Below are 21,705 nucleotides of genomic sequence, written 5' to 3' on the forward strand. Positions count from 1 at the left end.
AGAGGCTGCACCTGCAGTGATCCAGGACCCAGGGGCCTCACTGGTTGGCCCGTGACTGCTGACCCCTGGGGGCCGTGGTGGGCCGGGCGGGGAATCAGGCTGTCCAAGAGGGGCCGCGGGGAGTAGAATCGCCCATCTCCCCATCCAGGACACCGTCCCTCCGTTCCTTCGGAGACGGCACTTGGGCTCCCCCGGGGCACCTGGCCCTCCTCTGGTCTCTGGCGCCCCCCTGTGGCCGTTGGTGGGGGCTCTCCCTGCGGGGTCCACCCGGCCCTGCCCCAGGAGAACCTAGAATGCTCCAGGTAAGAGTGCACCAACCGGCCGGACTCCTGCCCCCACGCCTGGCCAGCAGTGAGTGAGCCGGCCTGACTCCGTTTCCCCATTTCGCAGACGGCGGGCACAGGGAAGCCACAGGGCATGTCTAGAGGACGGCAAACGGGGAACCTGGTAGAAGGCCCCTGTGTGCTGCCAGGGAGGCTCAGCCCAGCTCCAGACACCCAGAGCGCCTCCTCCCTGGACGCTGGCAACGACCCCGCCTGGGCTCAAGGAGGTCCCGGTCAGAGCGGGCAGGCAAATCCTCAAAGAGATCTTTTAATGGAAGAATTTGTTGTCTAAAGCCACTAAAATGCCCCACCCTTCGTTCCCTCCTCTTGGACCGACGCACAGTCCCATGGCGTCCGGGCCAGCCCAGCTGCACACAGCTGGGCAGAAATCAGAAATGCCACTGGACAGACTCAGTCCCTCCCCTCTCCTACCTCGTCCAGCCCAGCTCCCACCTCTCTCTGGCCCTCCGGTTCCAGGCCGGCCGCAGGCCTTGCTCCCGCCTAGGCTTGAGGAGCCTGTGGGGAGTCCAGCCCGGCCCCACTCCGGGGGCTAGTTGCGGGGCCTCCTCACCCTCAGCCTCTCCAATCCCCTTCGTCCTCCTCAAGCCTCGGTGTGTCCGTCTGCCAAATGGGTGTAATCATCCCTGCCTCACCTACCTGTCTCCCAGGTGGGCAGTAACGATACAAATAAAATGAAATCAGAAACTAGCGAGTACCCCCGCCCCGCCCCGCCCGCCCCGCCCCGCCCCCGCTCCGGGGGGGAGGCTGGCCAAGCGCTGCGGGCATCCCGGGGAGGGGACTACAACTCCCATCCGGCTCCGGGGCCGCGGGCGTCTCCAGGCCCCTCTCCCAGAGCAGAGGGAGAGGCTGTCGCTGTCCCAGGGGGCGAGGGAAGCGCTCCTGCCCCCGGCATCCCCTACCTGGCTTCGGGGCCGGCGACGGGCCGGGTCAGGCTGGCTCTGGGGCCGCGCGGGGATCCAGGCAGCCTTCCCGGCCCCCGCGGGAGACCCCCTAGCCCAGCCCCCCGAGAGCTTACTCTTTGGGGTCCGCCCTCCCCACTTCCTGGCCGAGGGTTGGCCCGGTTCCCGCGCGCCTCCGCCCTCCCACCTTCACCTGCCGTCGCGCCGCCCATTGGCCAGCGCTCACCTGCCGTCCGTCGAGGGGCGGGGCAGAGGGCGGGGCGCGGCGCCCAGGTGTGGGCGCGCAGGCTGCGAGCGAGGAAGGTGACAGCGGGGAGGGCGGGAGGGGCGGGGGAGGACTCGCGGACGACCCGCGGACAGACGGACGGACGGGCCGACGGGCGGGCATGCGGACGGCGCGGCTCTAGCCCGGGCGCCCGGCCTCAGCCATGGAGCGGCGGCTGCGCGCACTGGAGCGGCTGGCGCGGGGCGAGGCCGGCGGTGGCCCCGGGCTCGACGGCCTCCTGGATCTGCTGCTGGGGCTGCACCACGAGCTCAGCAGCGCCCCCCTCCGGCGGGAGCGCAACGTGGCGCAGTTCCTGAGCTGGGGTGAGTGGCCTGGGCGGGACCGAGGTGGGGTGGCCCCGGGGACCCTGTGCCGGGGCTGTCCCCGCACACCCCGCGCCCTCAGATCCTCCCGCCGGGAGCGGCACCCCCGCGGGCTGGCCTGGCACGTTACTGGACCCCTTGGGCCCTCTCAGCTGCACACCTTACCCTCCCTTGGACTCACAACACGCTCCTTCCTACCCAGACCCTGGCGCGTGTGCGCCACTCACAACGTACCCAGACACACACAACCTCGGTCCCAAGTAGAGACCTCGGACTCAAGCACATAATACGTGTGCTACGGGGTCACGTCAGAGATTCCTCACTCACACTCATACCTCATGACCCTGGAGAACAGTCACACATGCAGACCTCCACGTGTCTCACGCACTGACACATATGCTTTCTCTGGCTCCCGCAGACCACACGGACACACTGAGGTACTCACAGCTCAAGGAGAGACCCAGGGAGCCCCACACTTCACCCCAAACGCCATCCGGACCACCTTGGCTATTACATGCTTGCCTACTTCTACTCACAGATCCACAGGGATTGCACACCTACACACATTCCCACATGCCCACTTCCATCTCTCGGCATCTCTCACACCCCAGACTGGACACAGAAACCAACCTCAGCCCCTTTCCCTCTGCAAGTCGCCGGCCAGGCTTCCTGAGGTCTATTCCCCAGCGACAGGGAGGGGGGCCTGGCTGGAGGTGGGTCTGTACCCCTTCCTGGTTGACTCATCTGAGTCACCGGAAGTGGCTGACCTGGAGTAACCCTCCACCCAGTGTGGGCACCGGCACCAGCCCCAGGCCTCCCTGGTTATGCCTGGCCAGGCCAGGGGGGAGGGCTGAGGGGCCTGGCCAGGAGGATGGGGTGAGGCTGGTGTTTGCCCGGTGGGTGACCAGCGTTCCCGGCACACCTTAGCTCTGAGCAGGCCCAAGGGCTGGCCTGGCATGGTTGGGGGCCTGTAAGACATTCTAGTGAGCTGGCCCCCGGCCCGGCCCCGTCCTCCAGAGTGAGTGCAGCTAGGAAGCCCCTACCTCTGGTGCCTGCCACTCTCCCTGGGACTTCACCTTATTCATGCGTATCTGATTGTGTTGTCATCACCTGCTGTGATGCCTACGCACCTGTGTGTGTGTGTGTGTGTGTTTGCACACACATGTGCTTCTCCCTGCCTGCCTCTGGCGTCTCTGCCTGAGACCCCGGCATGGGGGCCTGTCTGTTGACATCTCCCAAGGTAACTGGCAGGGTGGTGACTCACTCTGCTCCCGCTCCGACTTGTCCCTGCTCCTGCCCAGAGCCCCCATCCCCTGCGGCAAGGCAAGAGGACTGGGCAGCCTGTCCTGGGGACCTTGATCCTCCTGACCATGGACTCCAGGTTTTGGCTCCTGTCTGGCTGATAGGTAGCCACCCTGGCCTCAGTTCCCCCTTGGAGGCCTGTGGCTCCTCCTCTCCAGCTGCACACACAGACCTGGGAAAGAGACAATTAATTTCTGTAATGAGGTTTCCACACCACCCCTGCTGCGGGGGTTCTCCCTGATAAACCTGTGGAGCAGCTCCCTGTCCTGCCCACAGACCCGCCCAGCTGGCAGGGAGTTACCTGGGGGAAACTGAGGCAGGGGGCCAAACTGCAGCTGCCCTCAGCCCCCACCAGGCACTCTTACCTCCCTAAGCCTCCAGACTCCACTCCCCTCTCTGGGCCTGGAAAGGGTCCGAGAGTAGCTGGAGATGCCCCTCAAGGGAGTCTCAGGACTGGGAGAGGAGGAAGTTCTTGCCCAGATAAAGGCCAAGTCCAGATGGGAGGCAGTGCCTAGAGTTGTAGGGTTGGTCAGGCCTGCAGGACATCTTGAGCGCTCACTCCCCTCAGGTGCCAGCGTCAGGGGCCAAGGAAAGGTTTTTTGGCTCTGTTTTTGAGTCTTGTGAGAACATGGGCAGAGCTATTTATGCCTCCAGACCCAGAAGGCCCCACACGGGAAAAGCCTATCCTCCCAGAGCAAGCCCTGCAGAACCATCTGACCTCTCCTCCAGGGCTGCCCCAGGCCTCACTCCCAGCCAGATACCTCTGGGCCTGCAGGCTCCGGAGAGGAGGGCTCACAGCTCCCAGTGGCAGGGAAGCCTCTCTGGGGACAAGGAATGTTGCCCGTCCAGTTTCCCAAGACAGGCCCAGGCCTGGTCCTGCCAGGCGCCAAGAACTGTGAGCTGAGGGTGGGAACGGTATCCCCTTCCTCCCCAGGGTGACCTGGTCAGCCAGGTTCAACCCCACCCAGGCTGGGAAGGACTACAAGTTCCATCAGCTCCTGGGATGGAGACTGCCTACCTAGCATCTGTGGACAGGGGTCCAGGGAACCATGGATTCCAGGAGGTCTCGGGGCCAGGTGGTCAGCAAAGCCTGGACCCCACCTTCCATGCTTCCTACTCACAACTGAGGGGGTTGTGGCCCCTCCCAGTCCTGGCCTCATGGGGGTCGCAGCTCCTGCTTTCCCCAGGCAAGAGAGAGAGCTGGGACCCTCCCTGCAGGTGCCCTGAGCCCCACTCTGTGTTCCCCTCAGCTAGTCCCTTCGTAGCGAAGGTCAAAGAGCTGAGGCTACAGAGAGATGACTTCGAGATCTTGAAGGTGATCGGCCGAGGGGCATTTGGGGAGGTGAGCAAAAGGCAAAGGCCTGGGGTAGATGGGAAAGGGGGTTCGCACCCAGGCAGAGCTGACCCCTATGCTCCCCATGGCCTCAGGTTGCCGTGGTGAGGCAAAGGGACAGTGGGCAGATTTTTGCCATGAAGATGCTGCACAAGTGGGAGATGCTGAAGAGGGCCGAGGTCAGTTTGGGGTTGGCTGGGACTTTGGCACCCTACGAATGGGTGGGGGTGTGGGGCAGGGTGAGGGTGCTGCCTGTGGGGAAATCAGGGCATGCTGGGGAAGGGGCAGGCATGGCTGCTGAGCCGGCAACCGTGTTCAGTTCAGGTTGGCTGAACTGCCAACCTCCCCCATTGCTTTCCCACGATAGGCCTTTCTTAGAAGCTAGCCTAGTTCCCATTTTCCTTAGAACTCTGAGGCCTGGAGCCATAAAGCACAGGCCCACCTGTGCCTGGCCCACACAGGCAACCTTGACCAGAGCTTCTAGACTTATTCTTCCTCTGTCCCCTGAGCTAGCAAGGAGGGTTTCCAGGGCTCTGATCCCATCCTTCCCCCTGCTCCCCAACCTGCTGCAGACTGCCTGTTTCCGGGAGGAGCGGGATGTTCTGGTGAAGGGGGACAGCCGCTGGGTGACTGCTCTGCATTATGCCTTCCAAGACGAGGAGTTCCTGGTGAGGATACTCAGCAAAGCTGGAGGGTGTACCCTAGGGACAAAGGAGAAGGCCCTTGGGGGCCAGAGGTGCTGGGTCCAAGGAGAGAGAGACCCCTGCTCTGGGCACTGAGAGGCACCAGCTGCTGGGCCTGGAGGCCCTGCCTGAACTCTGGCTGGTGGCTGGCTACCCTAGAGCTGCTGGGAGACACTCTTGCCTTCCCAGAACCCCTCAGGACCATGGGGAGGCGGGCAGGAGGCAGGGCCCCGGGACAGGTGCCCCTCACCCACCCTCCCCATCTGATCTCTGCCCCACCTCTCCCCCATCCACCACCACCCAGTACCTGGTGATGGACTACTATGCCGGTGGGGACCTCCTCACTCTGTTGAGCCGCTTTGAGGACCGCCTCCCACCCGAGCTGGCCCAGTTCTACCTGGCTGAGATGGTGCTGGCCATCCACTCCTTGCACCAGCTGGGTTACGTCCACAGGTAGGGCCCCCAGGCCCCTGCTGCCCTGTCTAGCCCCTGCTAACTGCTCTGGGACAGCTGGCAGTTGCTGAGTGCTCACCACATGCCAAGCCCTAGACCGGGTGCTTTGTACACACAATGTCTTCGAATCCTCACACCAAAACCTTTATGTGATGGGGGCTGCTCTTGTGCCCACTTTACAGGTGAGAGAGTCAGAGTTTAGCATAGGTAAGCGCCTGGCTCAAGGTGACTCAGCTAGTGGTTTGCACCGGGTTAGTCTAACTCCTGCATCCCTCACTGCGTGCCCTGCTGCCTCCAGGGGTCATCCTTATGGGTCGCTTTTCCCAATCTAACCACCTTCCTTCTCGGGAGCCAGGAGGCCTCGCCACCAGCCTCCCTCCTGCATGCATGCACACACACGCCGTATCTTGTGAACAGATAGTGAACGCTAGTGTGCATGTGTGCCTGAACTCACACCTACACATGCAGGTCAAGCCCCTCTCTTTCCCTGCACTCCCTCAGGGACGTCAAGCCAGACAATGTCCTGCTGGACATGAATGGTCACATCCGCTTGGCTGACTTTGGTTCCTGCCTCCGTCTCAACAATAGTGGTATGGTAAGGCCCCAGGGTGAGGGAAGGGGACACCTGGCCTGGAGAGCTCCCAGGGGAAGGAAAGACTGGGTCTAGGCCCCAAGTGGGGTCACCAGGCCAGTTAAGCCTTAGGGAATGGGGGTGTCAGGGCCAGAGCCGGGGCTACAGTGAAGGGGCATCAGGCCGAGCCAAGTCCAAGGCTGTCTTCATGGCATCTTCACCACCAACACCCCTAGGTGGATTCGTCAGTGGCAGTAGGGACACCAGACTACATCTCTCCGGAGATCCTGCAGGCCATGGAGGAGGGCAAGGGCCACTATGGTCCGCAGTGTGACTGGTGGTCACTGGGAGTCTGTGCCTATGAGCTGCTCTTTGGGGAGACGCCCTTCTATGCTGAATCCTTGGTGGAAACCTACGGCAAGATCATGAACCATGAGGTCAGGCCACCAGCTCTGGGGTTCTGGGAGGACGGCAGGAGGCCTGACCCCATATGGTTGGTATACCCAAGGGGGTAGGATCCTGGACAGCCACCTGCACCCCTTCCCCTGGCCTACAGGACCACCTACAGTTTCCCTCGGATGTGCCTGACGTGCCAGCCACTGCCCAAGACCTGATCCGCCGGCTGCTGTGTCGCCAGGAGGAGCGGCTGGGCCGTGGAGGGCTGGACGACTTCCGGAACCACCCCTTCTTTGAAGGTGTGGACTGGGAGCGGCTGGCAACCAGCACGGCCCCCTACATCCCTGAGCTGCGCGGGCCCATGGACACTTCCAACTTCGATGTGGACGATGACACTCTCAACGAGCCGGTGAGCAGTGGGTTCCACTGCACTAGGAAAACTGCCTTGACCCTTGCTGGCCAAGGGAAACCAGAAGTTCTCCAGAGCAGTTGCTGGGTGGAGGATGAGGCCCTTGCTTTCCGGAAGCTCACGGGAGTCATGGTTCACCTGGGCTGGTTCACCTCTACCGAGGTGGGTTGTTGGACCCCAAGTGTTATCCTAGTAACCAGAAGTCTTATCAAGAGGAAGGCTCTCAGCGGCACCTGGAAGGCCATGACCATAAGGGCTCATGGGAATTGTGGTCTGTTTAGGTGGGGGCCGTGGCACCCTCCTAGGTTCCATCTGAGCAGGAGGTCAGCACTCCCAGTCCCAGGGATGTCTCCTGGGTCTTGAGCCTCAGCCTGGAGCCATGCCTGGGAGTCTGACACTCCTTCCCCTCCTTCTGCAGGGGACCCTCCCACCACCCTCCCACGGGGCCTTCTCTGGCCACCATTTGCCATTCGTGGGCTTTACCTACACCTCCAGCAGGTGAGTCTAGTCATCACATACCTAGTGGGAGGCCAGGGGCTGCCTGGCCTGGTGGACACTGGGAATGCAGCCCGCTGGGACCGTGGGAAAGGGGCTAAATGGCCTACCAGGTGCCTGTATGTGACAGGGAGTGTGCTCTGAGCCCTCAGGAAGACAACTCTCACGTCCTCAAATTCTAGTGGAGCCATGCCTATGCCTCCTAGGAGTCCCGTCCCAGCCTCTGGCCCTCAGAGTACCCTCCATAGCAGGCTCAGAGTGTTTTAGCCTCAGAACCAGAGGCCTACAGTTGGAAGGACCCCTCCAAGTCCTGGAGATGCACTTTATGCCTCTTTATGCCCATTTTACACTGGGTCAGATGATCTAGTTCATTCGAGGGGCTGGCCTGAGATCACGGTGAAGAGGTACGCTGTGGTACAAACAAATGTGTCTGACCTGCACTGAGCGCCACTGGGTGCCAGGCATGGGGCCAGCTGGCCTAAATCACCATTTCCTCGTGGCAGTCCTTGAAAGAGGCCCTGTGAGGAAACTGAGGATCAGATATGTTAGGTGACTATTCAAGGTCACACAGCCTATAAGGGCCAGGGTTGGGGCTTGAGCCTGGGTCTGGGATCTTGTGGGCAGTGCCTGGTCTGGTCTCTTTCTTCGGGCACAGAGCCCAGGGATGGACACAGAGCTGAGCTGGCTCACAGAGGGTGTTTCTTGGATGAATAAACGACTGGATGAAGGAAGATGGAAGGGCTCTGGGTGGGGTGGGTTTTTTTTTTTTTTTTTTAAGATTTATTTATTTACGATAGACATAGAGAGAGAGAGGCAGAGACACAGGAGGAGGGAGAAGCAGGCTCCACGCCTGGAGCCCGATGTGGGACTCGATCCCGGGTCTCCAGGATTGTGCTCTGGGGCAAAGGCAGGCACTAAACCGCTGAGCCACCCAGGGATCCCCGGGGTGGGTTTTTCTGCCAACCCATGTCACCCTGCTCTCCCCAGTCCGGGCCCTGAGAGCAGCTCTGAGCAGTTGGCTGCCCTAGAGCAGAAGCTCCATTGTCTGGAACAGGAGAAGATGGAGCTGAGCCGGAAGCTCCAAGGTACAGGGGGACCCGCTGGGCTAGGGCGGGGGTGGGCTGACTCAGGAGCTACTGCTGGACTGGCTACTCACCTACGAGTGCCCCCTCTGCAGAGGCCCTGCAGGTCTCCTCGGACCACTGGGAGCTGGAACGGCTACGGAAGGAAGTACAGACTCTACAGGGCAGGCTGTCAGGTACTCCGCCCCCCAACGCCACCCCATCTCTTTCCCCCATCCTCACCCTGGAGGTTGAGGTGCTTTCCTAGCACACACTGGAGTCCAGCCTGGATTCCAATCCTGCCCTTACTGTATACAAGGTGTGATCTTGGGGAAGTATTTTAAATTCTCTGAGCCTAAATGTAGAAAATGAGCCAAGGAGACCCACTTCCCAGGCTGTGGTGAGAGTTCTGTGAGATGCTGCATGTGGAATGTCAGGCTGAGGCTGTCAGTACATGTGGGCCTCAGTGACAATTCCTGGCAGAGACACCAAGGGATGGTGAGGCCGAGATGGATGGCAGCAGCCCAGGCCAGAACTGCAACCTATGGCAGGAGAGAGACCGGCTTGTCCAGGTGAGAGCTCAGTGAGGTGGGTAGGTGAGTGGCCTGGGGTTCCATGCTAAGGAGGTCCATACCCTGACCCCAGGCCTTGCCCTCCGCACCCCCTCGCTGACCCTCTCCCCGCCAGGAGCTGGCCGAGGCTCAGGCAGGGCTGCGGGCGCAGTCACAGGAGCTGTGCAGAGCCCAGGAGCGGCAGGAGGAGCTGCTCCAGAGGCTGCAGGAGGCCCAGGAGAGAGAGGCAGCCACAGCCAGCCAGACCCAGGCCCTGAGCTCACAGCTGGAGGAAGCCCAGGATACCAGCAGAAAGGTGAGCGATGGGGGCGGGTAGGGACAGCAGCAGAACCCTGCCCCCTGTGAACCCCAGTGTGGCTGGAGGGAGCCCAAGGAGCTCAGGGCTGGGTGCTGGCAGCACCATGTGCCTTTGCACCCCCAATGTGGCTGGCTGAGGCCCAAGTGAGGGGATATGTTTAGAGTGGGGCCAGCTGGAGGTTCACTGCCTACCTTCCTGCTAGGGCTGACAAGGCCCAACAGTCTGCAGCGGGGGAGTGGGTTGGGGTGGACAGGGTCAGCAGCGGCTGCCTCTGAACCTTGTTACAGTTGCAGGCCCAGGTGACCACACTTTGCCGGGAGGTGACACAGCTCCAGAGACAGTGGGAGCGAAGTCTTGAGAAGGAATCTTTTCGAGTCAAGGTAGCAAGGTCTTAACCTTCTTCCGAGTAACACTCCCTTTGGCCTGACCTACTCAGGCCTGTGTCCCTAGGGTGGGGTGGGCCATGGCCTGTCAGGCTCCTGCCCTGACCCCTCTCCATGTCCTCAAGACCATCCACATGGCCTCTGAGACCAATGGCACGGGGTTGCCTGAGGGTGGGCCGCAGGAAGCACAGCTGAGGAAGGAGGTAGCTGCCCTTCGCATGCAGCTGGAGGCGGCCCACAGCCATGGGTGAGTCGGGCAGCCTGGGCAGGTAGGGGACGGGAGGGGGGGTCTGAGCTGGGAGTCACTGAGTCATCCGCTCTTCCCCAGGCTGAGTGGGAAGGAGGAGACTCTGTGCTGGCTCCAGGAAGAGAACCGACGGCTGAGCCTGGAGCAGGAGCGGGTGAGCATGGCAGATGGAGGGCACAGAACCGGTGGGGGCGGTGGGGACAGAGGAGGGGAGCTGGCAGGGTGAGTGGTCCATGCTGCTGGGGTCCCAGAGCAGGCTGTCTCCCAGCCCTGTAGGACCCACAGCCGGCAGGCAAGTGATGGTGAGTAAACGAGGGTGGACGTGGATTGGGCTCGGGGGTGCTGGGGTCCCTGAGGCCTGACCCATCTTCCTACCCGGCCCCCAGCTGGTGGAAGAGCTGGAGCGGGAGCAGCAGAGCAAGCAGCAGCTGGAGGGCGAGCGGCGAGAGACGGAGAGCAACTGGGAAGCCCAGATCGCTGACATCCTTAGCTGGTGGGGGCCGAGGGGCTAGTGGGGAGGGGCTGGCCCCAGGCAAGGGGGCTGAAACCCAGGCCATGACCCTGAGCCCCCTTCCCAATCAGGGTGAACGATGAGAAGGTCTCAAGAGGCTACCTGCAGGCCCTGGCCACCAAGATGGCCGAGGAGCTGGAGTCTATACGGAACGTGGGCACCCAGACACTCCCTGCCCGACCACTTGTGAGCCCCAGAAATACCCTGGGGGGAAGGGGTACCACTCAGCAGGTGGGGACACTGAGCTCTGGGAAGATCAGGGACTTGCTTGAGCTCACAACAGATCAGTGGCCTATCTAGGGCTTTGAGTCCGGCAGTGCACTCTGGTGGGCAGGACCTCTGAAGCAGCCAGGCCCAGGGATGTCTTACGTGGGTACCCCCCTGGCCACCAGGACCACCAGTGGAAGGCCCGGCGGCTGCAGAAGATGGAGGCCTCAGCCAGGCTGGAGTTGCAGTCGGCCTTAGAGGCCGAGATCCGGGCCAAGCAGAGCCTGCAGGAGCAGCTGACACACATGCAAGAGGCCCAGCTGCAGGCCGAGAGGTGAGAGTGGAGGAGGCCCTGCATGGGGGCTCGGGACCCACGCAGTGGCCTCTGACAAGCCCTCACCCCACTCTTAGCCGTTTGCAGGAGGCCCAGAAGCAGAGCCAGGGCCTGCAGCAGGAGCTGGCTGCGTTGCGGGAGGAGCTGGCGGCCCGTGGGCCAGGAGGTAGGTGCTCGTTGGCGTGCCTGTCCCTGAGCAAGGCCCCCACTTGAGCCTCACGGGGACTGGGCCAGGGAGGGGCATGACAGCCCTGCAGTGCTCTGGAGACAAGATCTGGTTCCAGACTCGTCTGCTTTACCCCACCATCCGCTACCCAACACTTACTGAGCACCTGCTGTATGTGTCACCACAGCCTGCAGTCACTGCTCCATTTTCCTGCTGGCCCCAGTTCCTCAGGAATGAGTGTTGGGGCTGGGCCCGGGCCACCCCCACCCCGAGTGACCTTTGCTTTCTGTCTGCAGACGCTAAGTCCTCAAACTCCCTGATTCCCTTCCGGTCCCTCTGGAGCTCAGAGGTGAGAACTGTGCGCAGGGGCTGGTTGGGAGGCATCCTCCGGTGAAGCTCAGGGGCCTTGATTCCCCCCCATTTCACTCCCCAGAAGGATTCCAGCAAAGACCCGGGCATCTCAGGAGAGGACCTGAGGCCCAGTGTGGAGCCAGAGCTGAGGCCAGAGGGCCGCCGCAGCCTGCGCCTGGGGGTGAGGAGGCGGGAGTCCCGCTTTTGGAGGGCTGGGCCACCCACCACCCGCCGGGCCCTCCTCACCTGTTTGCTTGCCCTCCCCTGCAGGCTGTGTTCCCCAGAGTGCCTGCGGCTCCCACCGCCCCAGCAGAAGGACCCCCTGCAAAGGTCAGCACCCAGAGGGCTGGAGCGGGGTAGGGGCACCAGGCCATCTTGCCGGGTCTCCGAGGACCTGCTTGGGTCCCTCCGCGTGCATCATGGCTGGCCGACTACACTGGGGACGGCGGCAGTGAGTTTGAGTGCTGTGACAGACTCATTGCGGCTGGGTTCACACTGCCCCAGGCTCATTCCCTGATCCCATCAGCATCTCACGGTGGCCTCGGGGGTGGGACACAGGGCCCCAGGAGGCCGTGGTCAGGCGTGGGTGATGCGTGTCCTGCCTCCCCAGCCTGGCTCACACGCGCTGCGGCCCCGGAGCTTCCCGTCCCCTACCAAGTGCCTCCTCTGCACCTCGCTGATGCTGGGCCTGGGCCGCCAGGGCCTGGGCTGTGATGGTGAGACCCCACCCCCCACCCCCGACACCCGCATGCCCACCTCCTGTCCCCAGGTAGAGAGAAGGAGACTGCTCTGATCCTGACCCATCCCGGTTTTCCCCTTAGTCCACCCCTCATTCCCGATGCTCCATTTAGTTTGTTTTCTTTCTCACCTGACTGGGGAATTGGTGACAGCTGGAGGTGCCACCACAGCCTCAGGGAAGCCCAGGGTGGGTAATACTCAGAGTCCTGGTTCTGGGCTGTCCCCACCCAGCCTACACCGCCTGCTTCTCCTGCTTCCCCCACAGCCTGTGGCTACTTCTGTCACTCCGCCTGCGTCCCCCAGGCCCCGCCCTGTCCCGTGCCCCCTGACCACCTCCGCACAGCCCTGGGTGTACACCCCGAAACGGGCACAGGCACTGCCTACGAGGGCTTCCTGTCGGTGAGCTGGGGCTGGCTGGGGAGGGGGAGGCAGCGGGGGCCATCCCAGAGCCTGGCGGGCCCTCCCATGCCTGCCTTCCCCCCAGGTGCCCCGGCCCTCGGGCGTGCGGCGCGGCTGGCAGCGGGTGTTTGCTGCCCTCAGCGACTCTCGCCTGCTGCTGTTTGACGCCCCAGACCCACGACTCAGCCCAGCCAGTGGGGCACTCCTGCAGGCACTGGATCTAAGGTGGGTGCCAGGGAGGGGCAGGGGCAAAGGGGTGCGGCAGTGGGGGGTGAGGGGGCGGCCAGAGGCAATGTGGTCTCTGACCAGCCCCATGGACCTCCCCAGGGACCCCCAATTCTCAGCCACCCCTGTCCTGGCCTCTGATGTTATTCACGCCCAGACCAGGGACCTGCCACGCATCTTTAGGGTGAGCGCCAGGGCAGGTGGGCTGGGCCACCGTCGGCCTCCATGTGGCCCTGCTCCAGCCACTCTTCTCTGTCTCCTTTTCCATGGCTGCCCTCCTTACCCGCACCCCGGCCCCCTGCCCCCCATTGCCTCCACAGGGACGGCTCCGTAGCCTCCACTCCACAGCCGCGGTACACTTTCTGTTTGTGAAGCTGTCCTGCTAGTCTTGGGGCCTCCTGTGGCTTCCCATCACCCTCGGGGCGCTCCTGCCCATGGCCTTGAGGCCTCACGTGTCTGACCCTGCCAGCCTCCCCAGAATTCCTCTGGAGCCTCTCCCTGCTATGAACATACATCCCCTTCCCCAGCTCTGAAAGTGCCCTGTAACCATGGATCCTGCACATCCTGTTTCCTCTGCTGGGCCCAGACCACACCCCAAGCGTTTCCCCACCCTGGACCATTCCTGGTTCTTCCACTCATCCCCTGGGCTCCAGCAGAAATGTCTCTTCCCCTGAGAGGTCATCTTTCATTCCTGGCCTGGGTTAGGGGCCCTGCTGCATGTGCCCACGATGCCCTGTCCCTCCCCTACTCAGGCACTGGTTCAGGGCTCTAGACTTACTGGTGTGCTCGTCTAACCACCCTGCCTGGTGAACCACCTGCTGCTGTAAGACAGCTTCTAGCACTGCACCTGGCCACTCACGTTGGTGCTAAGAGGCATCAGTGGGTAGAGAGAGGGGATGGCCAGCCCTCAACCCACAGCCCTCTCACCTGGGTCCCTGCCCACAGGTGACAGCCTCCCAGCTGATGGTCCCCCCCGCTGTGTGTACTGTGCTGCTGCTGGCAGAGAGCGAGGCCGAGCGGGAGCGCTGGCTGCAGGTGCTGGGCGAGCTGCAGAGGCTGCTGCTGGACTCACGGCCAAGGCCCCGTCCTGTGTACACCCTGAAGGAAGCCTATGACAACGGGCTGCCCCTGCTGCCCCACGCGCTCTGCGCTGCCATCATCGGTGAGCTACATGCTGAGGGGCATTGCCCCGGGCAGGCTCTGGGGAGGACTGCCTAGTGACCACTGCCCAGTCCCTATAGCCATGAGCTGTGGTCTCCACATTACATACGTGACCCTCCCCTGGGTATAGGTGTGTGGCAGCCTTTGCTGGGGGGCCGGGGGCTTGGCTTCTGCCACTCCATTTCTCTGTGCCCCAGTTTCTGCTTTTGCTCAAATAATCTTAAGTGAGTGAAAAGAGCAAAGGCTTTAGGAAGAGACAAATGAGGGTTCCAGGCCTGGCTCTCTTACCAGCAGTAGGGTGATCACGGGGGAGCCTGGACGCAGCTGAGCCTCATATGACCTCCTGTGGGGGCAACTGTGCTCATCCCAGAGCCTGGAGCTCGGCGGGACCTTCATGACAGCCGGGGGAGAAGTGAGGGAGTGGTGCTTCCTGGCTTCTCCGGGCAGCTGCCGGGGCCCTGAGCCAGCCCCTGCCCTGGAGAGCTGGGACTTCCCCTGGCATGCAGAGTGGGAGCTCCTGGAGAGCCTATGTGGCTCCTCCAAGTCCCCTGTGTCAGTCAGGAGCTGGGGGGACAAGGGCATTGAGCAGGGACTGCTGTGAATGTACTCTCAGCCTGCACTGTTTCAGCCTCCAAGCAGCGCTGTGAAAAGGACCCATTGTCCCCACTTTGCATAAAGAAAGCCAAGGCTCTGAGAGGTGACAGGTCTTACCCCAAACCCCGCAACTTGGGGTAGGGGCTCTCACCCAGCCCCCTGCCCTTGTGGGCCTTCCCTCCAGTACAGCCAGCCCAGACTTTGAGAGAGAAGGGTCCGGTGATGCAGGGACAGTGGGATTGCCATCCCCACATCCTCAGGAGAAACTGAAGCTCAGGAAGGACAGGCAGGCTGTCTCATCTCCGGCTGTCAGATGGACTGTCTGACCCAATCCTCTCCCTCCCTCTACTAGACCAGGAACGGCTTGCTCTGGGCACCGAGGAGGGGCTATTTGTGATCCACCTGCATAGCAATGGTATGTGCCAGGCTGGGCCACCAGGGTGGACCCAGGTGGGGGTCAGCCCCAGAGGACAGAGGATGGGCATGGGGCTGTTCTTCACCCGCCTACTGGTGACTCTTCTTTGCCAACCCCGAAGACATCTTCCAGGTCGGCGAGTGCCGGCGGGTACAGCGGCTGGCTGTGAGCCCCATGGCAGGCCTTCTGGTCGTACTGTGTGGCCGTGGCCCCAGCGTGCGCCTCTTCGCCCTGGCCAAGCTGGAGAGTGCGGAGGTGGTGGGTGCCAAGATCCCCGAGTCTCGAGGCTGCCAGGCGCTGGCAGCCGGGCGCATCCTGCAGGCCCGCACCCCTGTGCTCTGTGTAGCTGTCAAGCGCCAGGTGCTCTGCTACCAGCTCGGCCCAGGCCCAGGGCCCTGGCAGCGCCGCATCCGTGAGCTACAGGCACCCGCACCTGTGCAGAGCCTGGGGCTGCTGGGCGACCGGCTGTGCGTGGGAGCCGCCGGTGCCTTTGCCCTCTACCCACTGCTCAATGAGGCTGCGCCCTTACCGCTGGGGGCCAGTCTGGTGCCTGAGGAGCTGCCACCATCCCGTGGGGGCCTGGGCGAGGCTCTGGGCGCTGTGGAGCTCAGCCTCAGTGAGTTCTTGCTACTCTTCACCACTGCGGGGGTCTATGTGGACAGCGCCGGCCGCAAGTCTCGAGTCCATGAGTTGCTGTGGCCAGCAGTGCCCACAGGCTGGGGTAAGGCCTGTGGAGGGTCCTCCTGCCTGACCATACCCTGCTTTGCCCTAGGTGGGCTGCACCAGATCTTCCTCTCCCATGCCTCTGCTTATGCTCTTCCCCCTGCCTAAACTCTTCTTGTACCTGGCAAACTCTTAAACAGGTCCTGCCCCAATGCCAGGGCAGGGCCTGGAGCTGGTAGGCTCTCCATAAATGACCACCATGATTTCTGTCATAGTCATTACTGCTTTCATGCTCCCTGCCTTCCCCCATCACTGGCCCTTTGTTCCTTTTTGCTCCCCATCTCTGTGTGCAGACCTCTGCCCTACTGCTCTTCGCACTTTCTTGTAATGACTGGTTTGGTACCCCGGGGGCCTATGAGGGGCTGGAGCTGGGTGCAGGATGTGATGGTTTCTTTATCACATCCTGCACCCAGTCCAGGGAAGCACACCTTCGGGGCTATGAATGTTTGGAGGAATGAATGAGTGAGTCAATGAATGAATTAATGAATGAATGAACGAGCAAACAAGGCAGTGGAAGCATCCAGTACATTCACATGTAACTGTGAGATGGTGTTCGGGCTAGAAGACGGGGACAGAACTCCCTTCATAAGCAGTGGCTCTTCTGGGGTTGGGCCTGGGAGTTGGGTGTAGCGTAGCACAGACTTAGCCTGTAGGAGTTGGAATCAGACTGCCCCGGGCCATCAGACTGCGTGACCTTGGCCATTACTTAGTTCTGGGGTTCCATTCTGTCATCTATAAGTTAGGGATGATACTAATACTACCTGCCCAGAGCTGTTTGAGAAGTCAAGGAGAGGGCAGCCCAGGTGGCTCCGCGGTTTAGCGCCGCCTTCAGCCCAGGGCTGATCCTGTAGTCCTGGGATCGAGTCCCACATCGGCCTCCCTGCGTGGAGCCTGCTTCTCCCACTGCTTGTGTCTCTGCTTCTCTCTCTCTATGTCTCTCGTGAATAAATAAATACAATCTTAAAAAAAAGAGAGAGAGAGAGAAGTCAAGGAGAAAAAAGTTAGCCAAGTGGTTGGAACTATGCCTGGCATGCCACTGAGTGAGTGCTCCATGGACTGTAATCTCTGATTGGTTATGGACGGTGGGGGGGACAACCTGAAGTCTTCAGAAGGACCTTGGGTTGGGCATGGAAGTCACTGGGCCACAGCCGAGGACAAGCCCACAGAGGTGCGGGACTTGCCAGGGCGGCACAGCACAGTCTCCTGCCCTGCAGGTTACGCAGCCCCCTACCTGACAGTGTTCAGCGAGAATTCTATCGATGTGTTTGACGTGAGGAAAACAGAATGGGTCCAGACGGTGCCACTCAAGAAGGTGAGGGTCGTCCCCCAGGCCCCTGGCCCTGGCCTCGGTGCAGTTGGGTAGCCCGGCTGACCCCTGTGCCTGCTGCCTCAGGTGCGACCCCTAAACCCGGAGGGCTCCCTGTTCCTCTTTGGCACGGAGAAGGTCCGCCTGACCTACCTCAGGAACCGGCTGGCAGGTGAGGAAGCGCGTGTGCATGAGAGTACGGAGAGTGGGCGTTCGCGTGTGGCTGCGACCCTGAGCTCCAGCGGACGGGGGCACTGGGGGCGTGTGAGCACCGTCCGGCTCTCTGCTCCTCCCACAGAGAAGGACGAGTTCGACATCCCCGACCTCACTGACAACAGCCGGCGCCAGCTGTTCCGCACCAAGAGCAAGCGCCACTTCTCCTTCCGCGTGTCGGAGGAGCAGCGGCAGCAGCGGCGCAGGTGCGCGTGCGCGATGCGGCCGCTGGGCGGGGCCTCCCACGCTTGGGGGCGGGGCCTCCCACGCTTGGGGGCGGGGCCTCCCACGCTTGGGGGCGGGGCGGGGCGCGGGCCCGTCTCGGGGGAGGGCCGGGGAAGCGTCCCTTTCGCCGCCGCCCCCCCCCTACTCCCTCTGCCCGCAGGGAGATGCTGAAGGACCCGTTTGTGCGCTCCAAGCTCATCTCACCGCCCACCAACTTCAACCACTTGGTGCACGTGGGCCCCACGGACGGGAAGCCCGGCGCCAGGACCCAGCCCCCGGTGAGCTCTCCGAGGCCAATCACAAGCCTCCCCGGTGGGGCTCAGCCAATCAGCGGCCCCTCCGGCGCGCTGGAGCCACTTGCTGCCCGCTGCCTACCTCGGGGCCTGCGGCCTCGGCACCCCAGGCTGGCGCGCCCCCGGTCCCAGCCCTGCCGCGCTGTCCCCCCAACAGGCTCCAGAAGGGAAGGGCCGAGGTAGCCGCGGCTCTGGCCCGCAGCGTCCCCACAGCTTCTCGGAGGCCTCGCGGCGCCCAGCCTCCGTGGGCAGCGACGGGCTCGCTGGCGACGCGGACGCCAGTAAGGACAACCCCTCCGCTTCCCCTGCCTCCACAGCCCTCCCCCAAATTTCCACCCCTTTGGACACCTGATCTGTGACCTTGGCTTTCTGTTCCCTCTCTCATCCTGCCCCTGGCTCAGGGAAGAGGAAGCCTTGGACATCTCTGTCCAGCGAGTCTGTGTCTTGCCCCCAGGGATCTCTGAGCCCGGCAGACTCCCTGATACAGGTGAGCTGGTGGGGCTGTTCCCCCTCCTATAAAAGGGCAGGTAGTTCTGTTCTTGCTAGGCCTTGTGCTGGGACCTGAGGCTAGAGAACAAGCTGAGCCCATCCCTCCCGGGATCCTAAGAGAAAGACTTGCCCCACAGCGGGCCCCAACAGAGGCCTGGAGGCAGGTTGGCCCAGGTGGGCGTTTGGGCTCGGACTGCTCCAGGATTGTGGCCCTGGCTGAGATGTCGAGCCCATCTGAGCTTATTTCACCTATAAAATGAGGTTACTGTTTGATATTATTATTATGTAAATGATAACCAGATGAGGTGATGATTGCTTCAGCAGGGTACCTGGCACACAGGGAGAATGCCACAGAAGGGGAACTCTTTAGAGGCCCGGCCTGAGGTGGAAGGATCAGGGGAGGGAACAGTCCACTCTGGGAGGGGACCTAAGAGGAGCTGGAAGGCTCCCATTCACCCTCTGGCCACTTCTCCACTGCCACCCCCACTTTAGCCACACCAGGCTGCTGGGAGCCCTGGAACTTGCCATTTTCTTTCACACCTTCAGGTTCTTGCGCCTGCCATCCCGTGTCCCCCACCCCCACCCCGTGTCGTCCCCCACCCCTGCTTGGAATCCTCTCCTTAACATCCAGGCCACCTTCAAGGCTTTGCGCTAATAGCACTTTTTCCAAAGATCACCTAAGTGCCTGGCAGCCACCAGCTTCTTTAGGGCCCACGCCCTGCTCCCTCCACCCCTCCTTGTCAGTCCTTATGTGCTAGGGTTTTCCTTGGATGCCAGTCCTCCTCCCTCAACTCTGGGCTCCCTGACAGTGAGGGTCTGAACAAACGGATTTTGATTTGGGCTCCAGAGTTAATTAAAGTTGGAGTTGCCAGGGTTCTTCTGTAGGCCCACCCCCACCTCACATCTGGCCCCCTCTAAGGGCCCGGATGTAGCAGGTGATGGGTCCTGGGGAGGCTTCTGGGAGGCACTGGGAGTCTTTCCTTCTGTTTCCCCTCCAGGTGTCAGAACGGCCCCGGAGCCTCCCTCCAGCCCCTGAATCAGAGGGCTCCCCTTGACACTCTTTGGCAGGGGCCACCCTGATCCCAGGACCAAGAGACAGGAATGAACAAAGAGCTTGAGGAATGCCATGCTCCGGCTGGCCCGGGATGTGTGGAAATTTGGACTCAGGGAGGCCTTGTGTTGGAGGCGACTCAGAAGCTGGTCTGGGTACCCAGGCCCTGGGGGACCTTGACTCCCAGCCCTCATCCTGCCTTTGTTCTCTGCTTTCACCCCCTATCTGTGCTAGCTACTGGGAACACAGTGGCCCCCTTTCTGCTCTGGGGGCCCATCTGCCCTGGAGTCCAGGGGCAATCGTGCCAAAGCTCTCCTTTCCAGTGCCAAGCTTCAGAAAGCCTGCAAGCAAGAGATGGGCTGAGGGATGGAGAAGGACGGAGGCCCTGGGAGCAACCTGGGGTCTTGGCTATGGACTGTCTAGCTCTTAGGTGGGGCCAAGTTGGGGCATATCGCTGTCTCTGCTTGGGGTCAAGGTAGGAAAGACAGAGTCTGATCCAAAGGAAAGGAGGGTGGGGCTTCTGGCTGGTTCAGTCAGTAGAGGGTATGACTCTTGATCTCAGGGTTGTGAGTTCAAGCCCCATGTTGGGTGTAGAAATTACTTTAAAAATTAGAAGGATTTAAAAAAAAATTGATGGATTTTTTTTTTTTTTAAGGAGGAGAGACAAGGAGCAGGGAGGATGTAGGTGAAGGAGGGTGTAGGTGAAGGAAGTGAGGGGGGAAGGGAAAGGAAAGGAAGTGGAAGAGGCAGTGTTAGTGACTGGCAGGAAGGGAGAGCCATCCAGAGGAGGAGACAGATAAAGGAGGAGCTCTGAAGAGGAGCCAAGAGGAGCCAAGGAGCAGAGAGCCGAGGGGAGCCAGAGAAGCACACTACTGAGAGGGGCCTTTCTCTGTGATCAGGAACAGAGAGGGGCCCTGTGAACCAACTGACATTGCATCTAATCCGCCCAGGGGGGAGGTAATTCCTGGACAGGGACAGGATGGGAAGGGTATTTATAAAGGCTACTTGGTAGGAGATGGACCCTGTTGGGGGCCTGCTGGAGGGTCTCCAGGCACACCCTGGCCCTTGCCAGAAAAGGGGTGGTCCTTTCTCTCAAACCTTCAACCATCTGTGTATTAGGGAGCAATAGGGGGCATTTTATTATTGATCATAGTCATAATAATGACTAATATAATAATTGTTATTATATTGCTATTTTTATTAAACTTCCCTCTACTGATAAGTTGGGGGCAAAATAAGTATTTATCTCTTCAAACACCATATTCCCGGCAGGGATTGACCTGATGCTCTGTGAGGCAGTGAGAAAGCAATAAAGACAACTTTTTCAGCTGCTGGCCTCCCTGCTTGGATCTGTCCTCCTGGGGTTCAGAAAACTGGGTTACAGAGATGGAGGGAGGAATGGATGTCTGGGACAATTGTCTTCCCTGCACTTTCGGGAATCAGAGTACACACGCAAATAGGGGTAGCAAGGACAGTTCGATAGCAAAAGGACAGTTTACAGAAGTATGGGCAGTGTTCATGGTGGCTACCAAGGAGTGGCAGCACTTTTGAGCCCCAGCAGTGTGGAAAGCTGTTACCACCACCAGGCCACACAGCAGGAAGATACCAGGATGTCACCTGACAGGAGCTGTGTCTCTCCATAGAACTTGGCTGTGGTTGAGCAGAAAGGTGGCAGCCAGCCCAGGGAATAAATTCCTCATACCTCACTCTACTCCCTCCCTCCATCTCCTGCCTCCCAAGCAGCAGCCAGAGGACTTTAGAGCTTGGTTACTGCAGCTAGTAGAGCGCAGCCTTGGGGGTACTGAGCTGCGGGGAGAGGGGCAGAGGGAAAGAGTTGGAGCTCCAGGTTGGAGCCAAGGTGGGAGGGGAAGGGCAGGGCAGGGTATGTCAAGGGTAGCCAACCCACTCTTGCCCCACCCAGGCTGGGAGGTGTGGGAGGCCAGAGGAGGCCTGGGAAGGCTCCTGTTCTGAGCTCAAGGGTCCCCGACTGAGGGACGCCTGGGTGGCTCAGTGGTTGAGTGTCTGCCTTTGGCTCAGGGCGTGATCCCGGGGTCCTGGGCTTGAGTTCCACATCAGGCTCCCTGCAGGGAGCCTGCTTCTCCCTCTGCCTGTGTCTCTGCCTCTCTCTGTGTGTCTCATGAATAAATAAATAAAATCTTTTAAAAAAGGGGGGTCCCTGACTGAGCAGGACACAGGCCTGATGTGCATGAAGAAGGAGGGTACAGCCTGTGCATGCCCTGGGATCAAGGCAGGCCTGGGGAACTGATGGC

At 61.3% G+C, this 21,705-nt stretch overlaps 1 protein-coding gene across 4 annotated transcripts; it reads left to right on the plus strand.

Moving 5' to 3' along the window:
• Positions 1–1,561: 1,561 nt before the first annotated feature.
• Positions 1,562–20,765, plus strand: CDC42BPG (CDC42 binding protein kinase gamma). Of its 4 annotated transcripts, none has more exons than XM_025446087.3 (37): positions 1,563–1,831; positions 4,384–4,475; positions 4,562–4,645; positions 5,039–5,134; positions 5,454–5,602; positions 6,104–6,197; positions 6,410–6,610; positions 6,730–6,978; positions 7,397–7,476; positions 8,461–8,558; positions 8,651–8,731; positions 9,018–9,106; positions 9,222–9,401; positions 9,692–9,784; positions 9,913–10,034; positions 10,116–10,188; positions 10,421–10,527; positions 10,617–10,731; positions 10,938–11,086; positions 11,164–11,252; positions 11,549–11,601; positions 11,686–11,784; positions 11,874–11,933; positions 12,214–12,319; positions 12,607–12,740; positions 12,826–12,965; positions 13,068–13,149; positions 13,911–14,127; positions 15,073–15,135; positions 15,257–15,856; positions 17,073–17,170; positions 17,252–17,336; positions 17,463–17,583; positions 17,763–17,880; positions 18,053–18,176; positions 18,297–18,382; positions 19,383–20,765. In XM_025446087.3, the coding sequence occupies exons 1-37, from the start codon at positions 1,672–1,674 to the stop codon at positions 19,437–19,439; spliced, it is 4,644 nt and encodes a 1,547-aa protein (XP_025301872.3). In that variant the 5' UTR covers positions 1,563–1,671; the 3' UTR covers positions 19,440–20,765. The 4 variants fall into 4 exon arrangements, with proteins under 4 accessions (XP_048952925.1, XP_025301872.3, XP_025301873.3 ...); XM_025446088.3 differs by having other exon boundaries at positions 11,689–11,784; XM_049096968.1 differs by lacking the exons at positions 18,053–18,176; positions 19,383–20,765 and having other exon boundaries at positions 1,562–1,831.
• Positions 20,766–21,705: the final 940 nt, after the last annotated feature.

Source organism: Canis lupus, chromosome 18, assembly GCF_003254725.2.
Source record: "Canis lupus dingo isolate Sandy chromosome 18, ASM325472v2, whole genome shotgun sequence".
Classification (NCBI taxonomy): domain Eukaryota; kingdom Metazoa; phylum Chordata; class Mammalia; order Carnivora; family Canidae; genus Canis; species Canis lupus.

Excerpts from the sequence above, each read along its gene's own strand:
- CDC42BPG (XM_025446087.3), top strand. The coding sequence starts at position 1,672 with ATGGAGCGGCGGCTGCGCGCACTGGAGCGGCTGGCGCGGGGCGAGGCC. Across the intron at positions 6,198-6,409 it reads GTCTCAACAATAGTGGTATG|GTGGATTCGTCAGTGGCAGT; the intron begins GTAAGGCCCCAG and ends CAACACCCCTAG. Across the intron at positions 9,107-9,221 it reads AGAGAGACCGGCTTGTCCAG|GAGCTGGCCGAGGCTCAGGC; the intron begins GTGAGAGCTCAG and ends TCTCCCCGCCAG.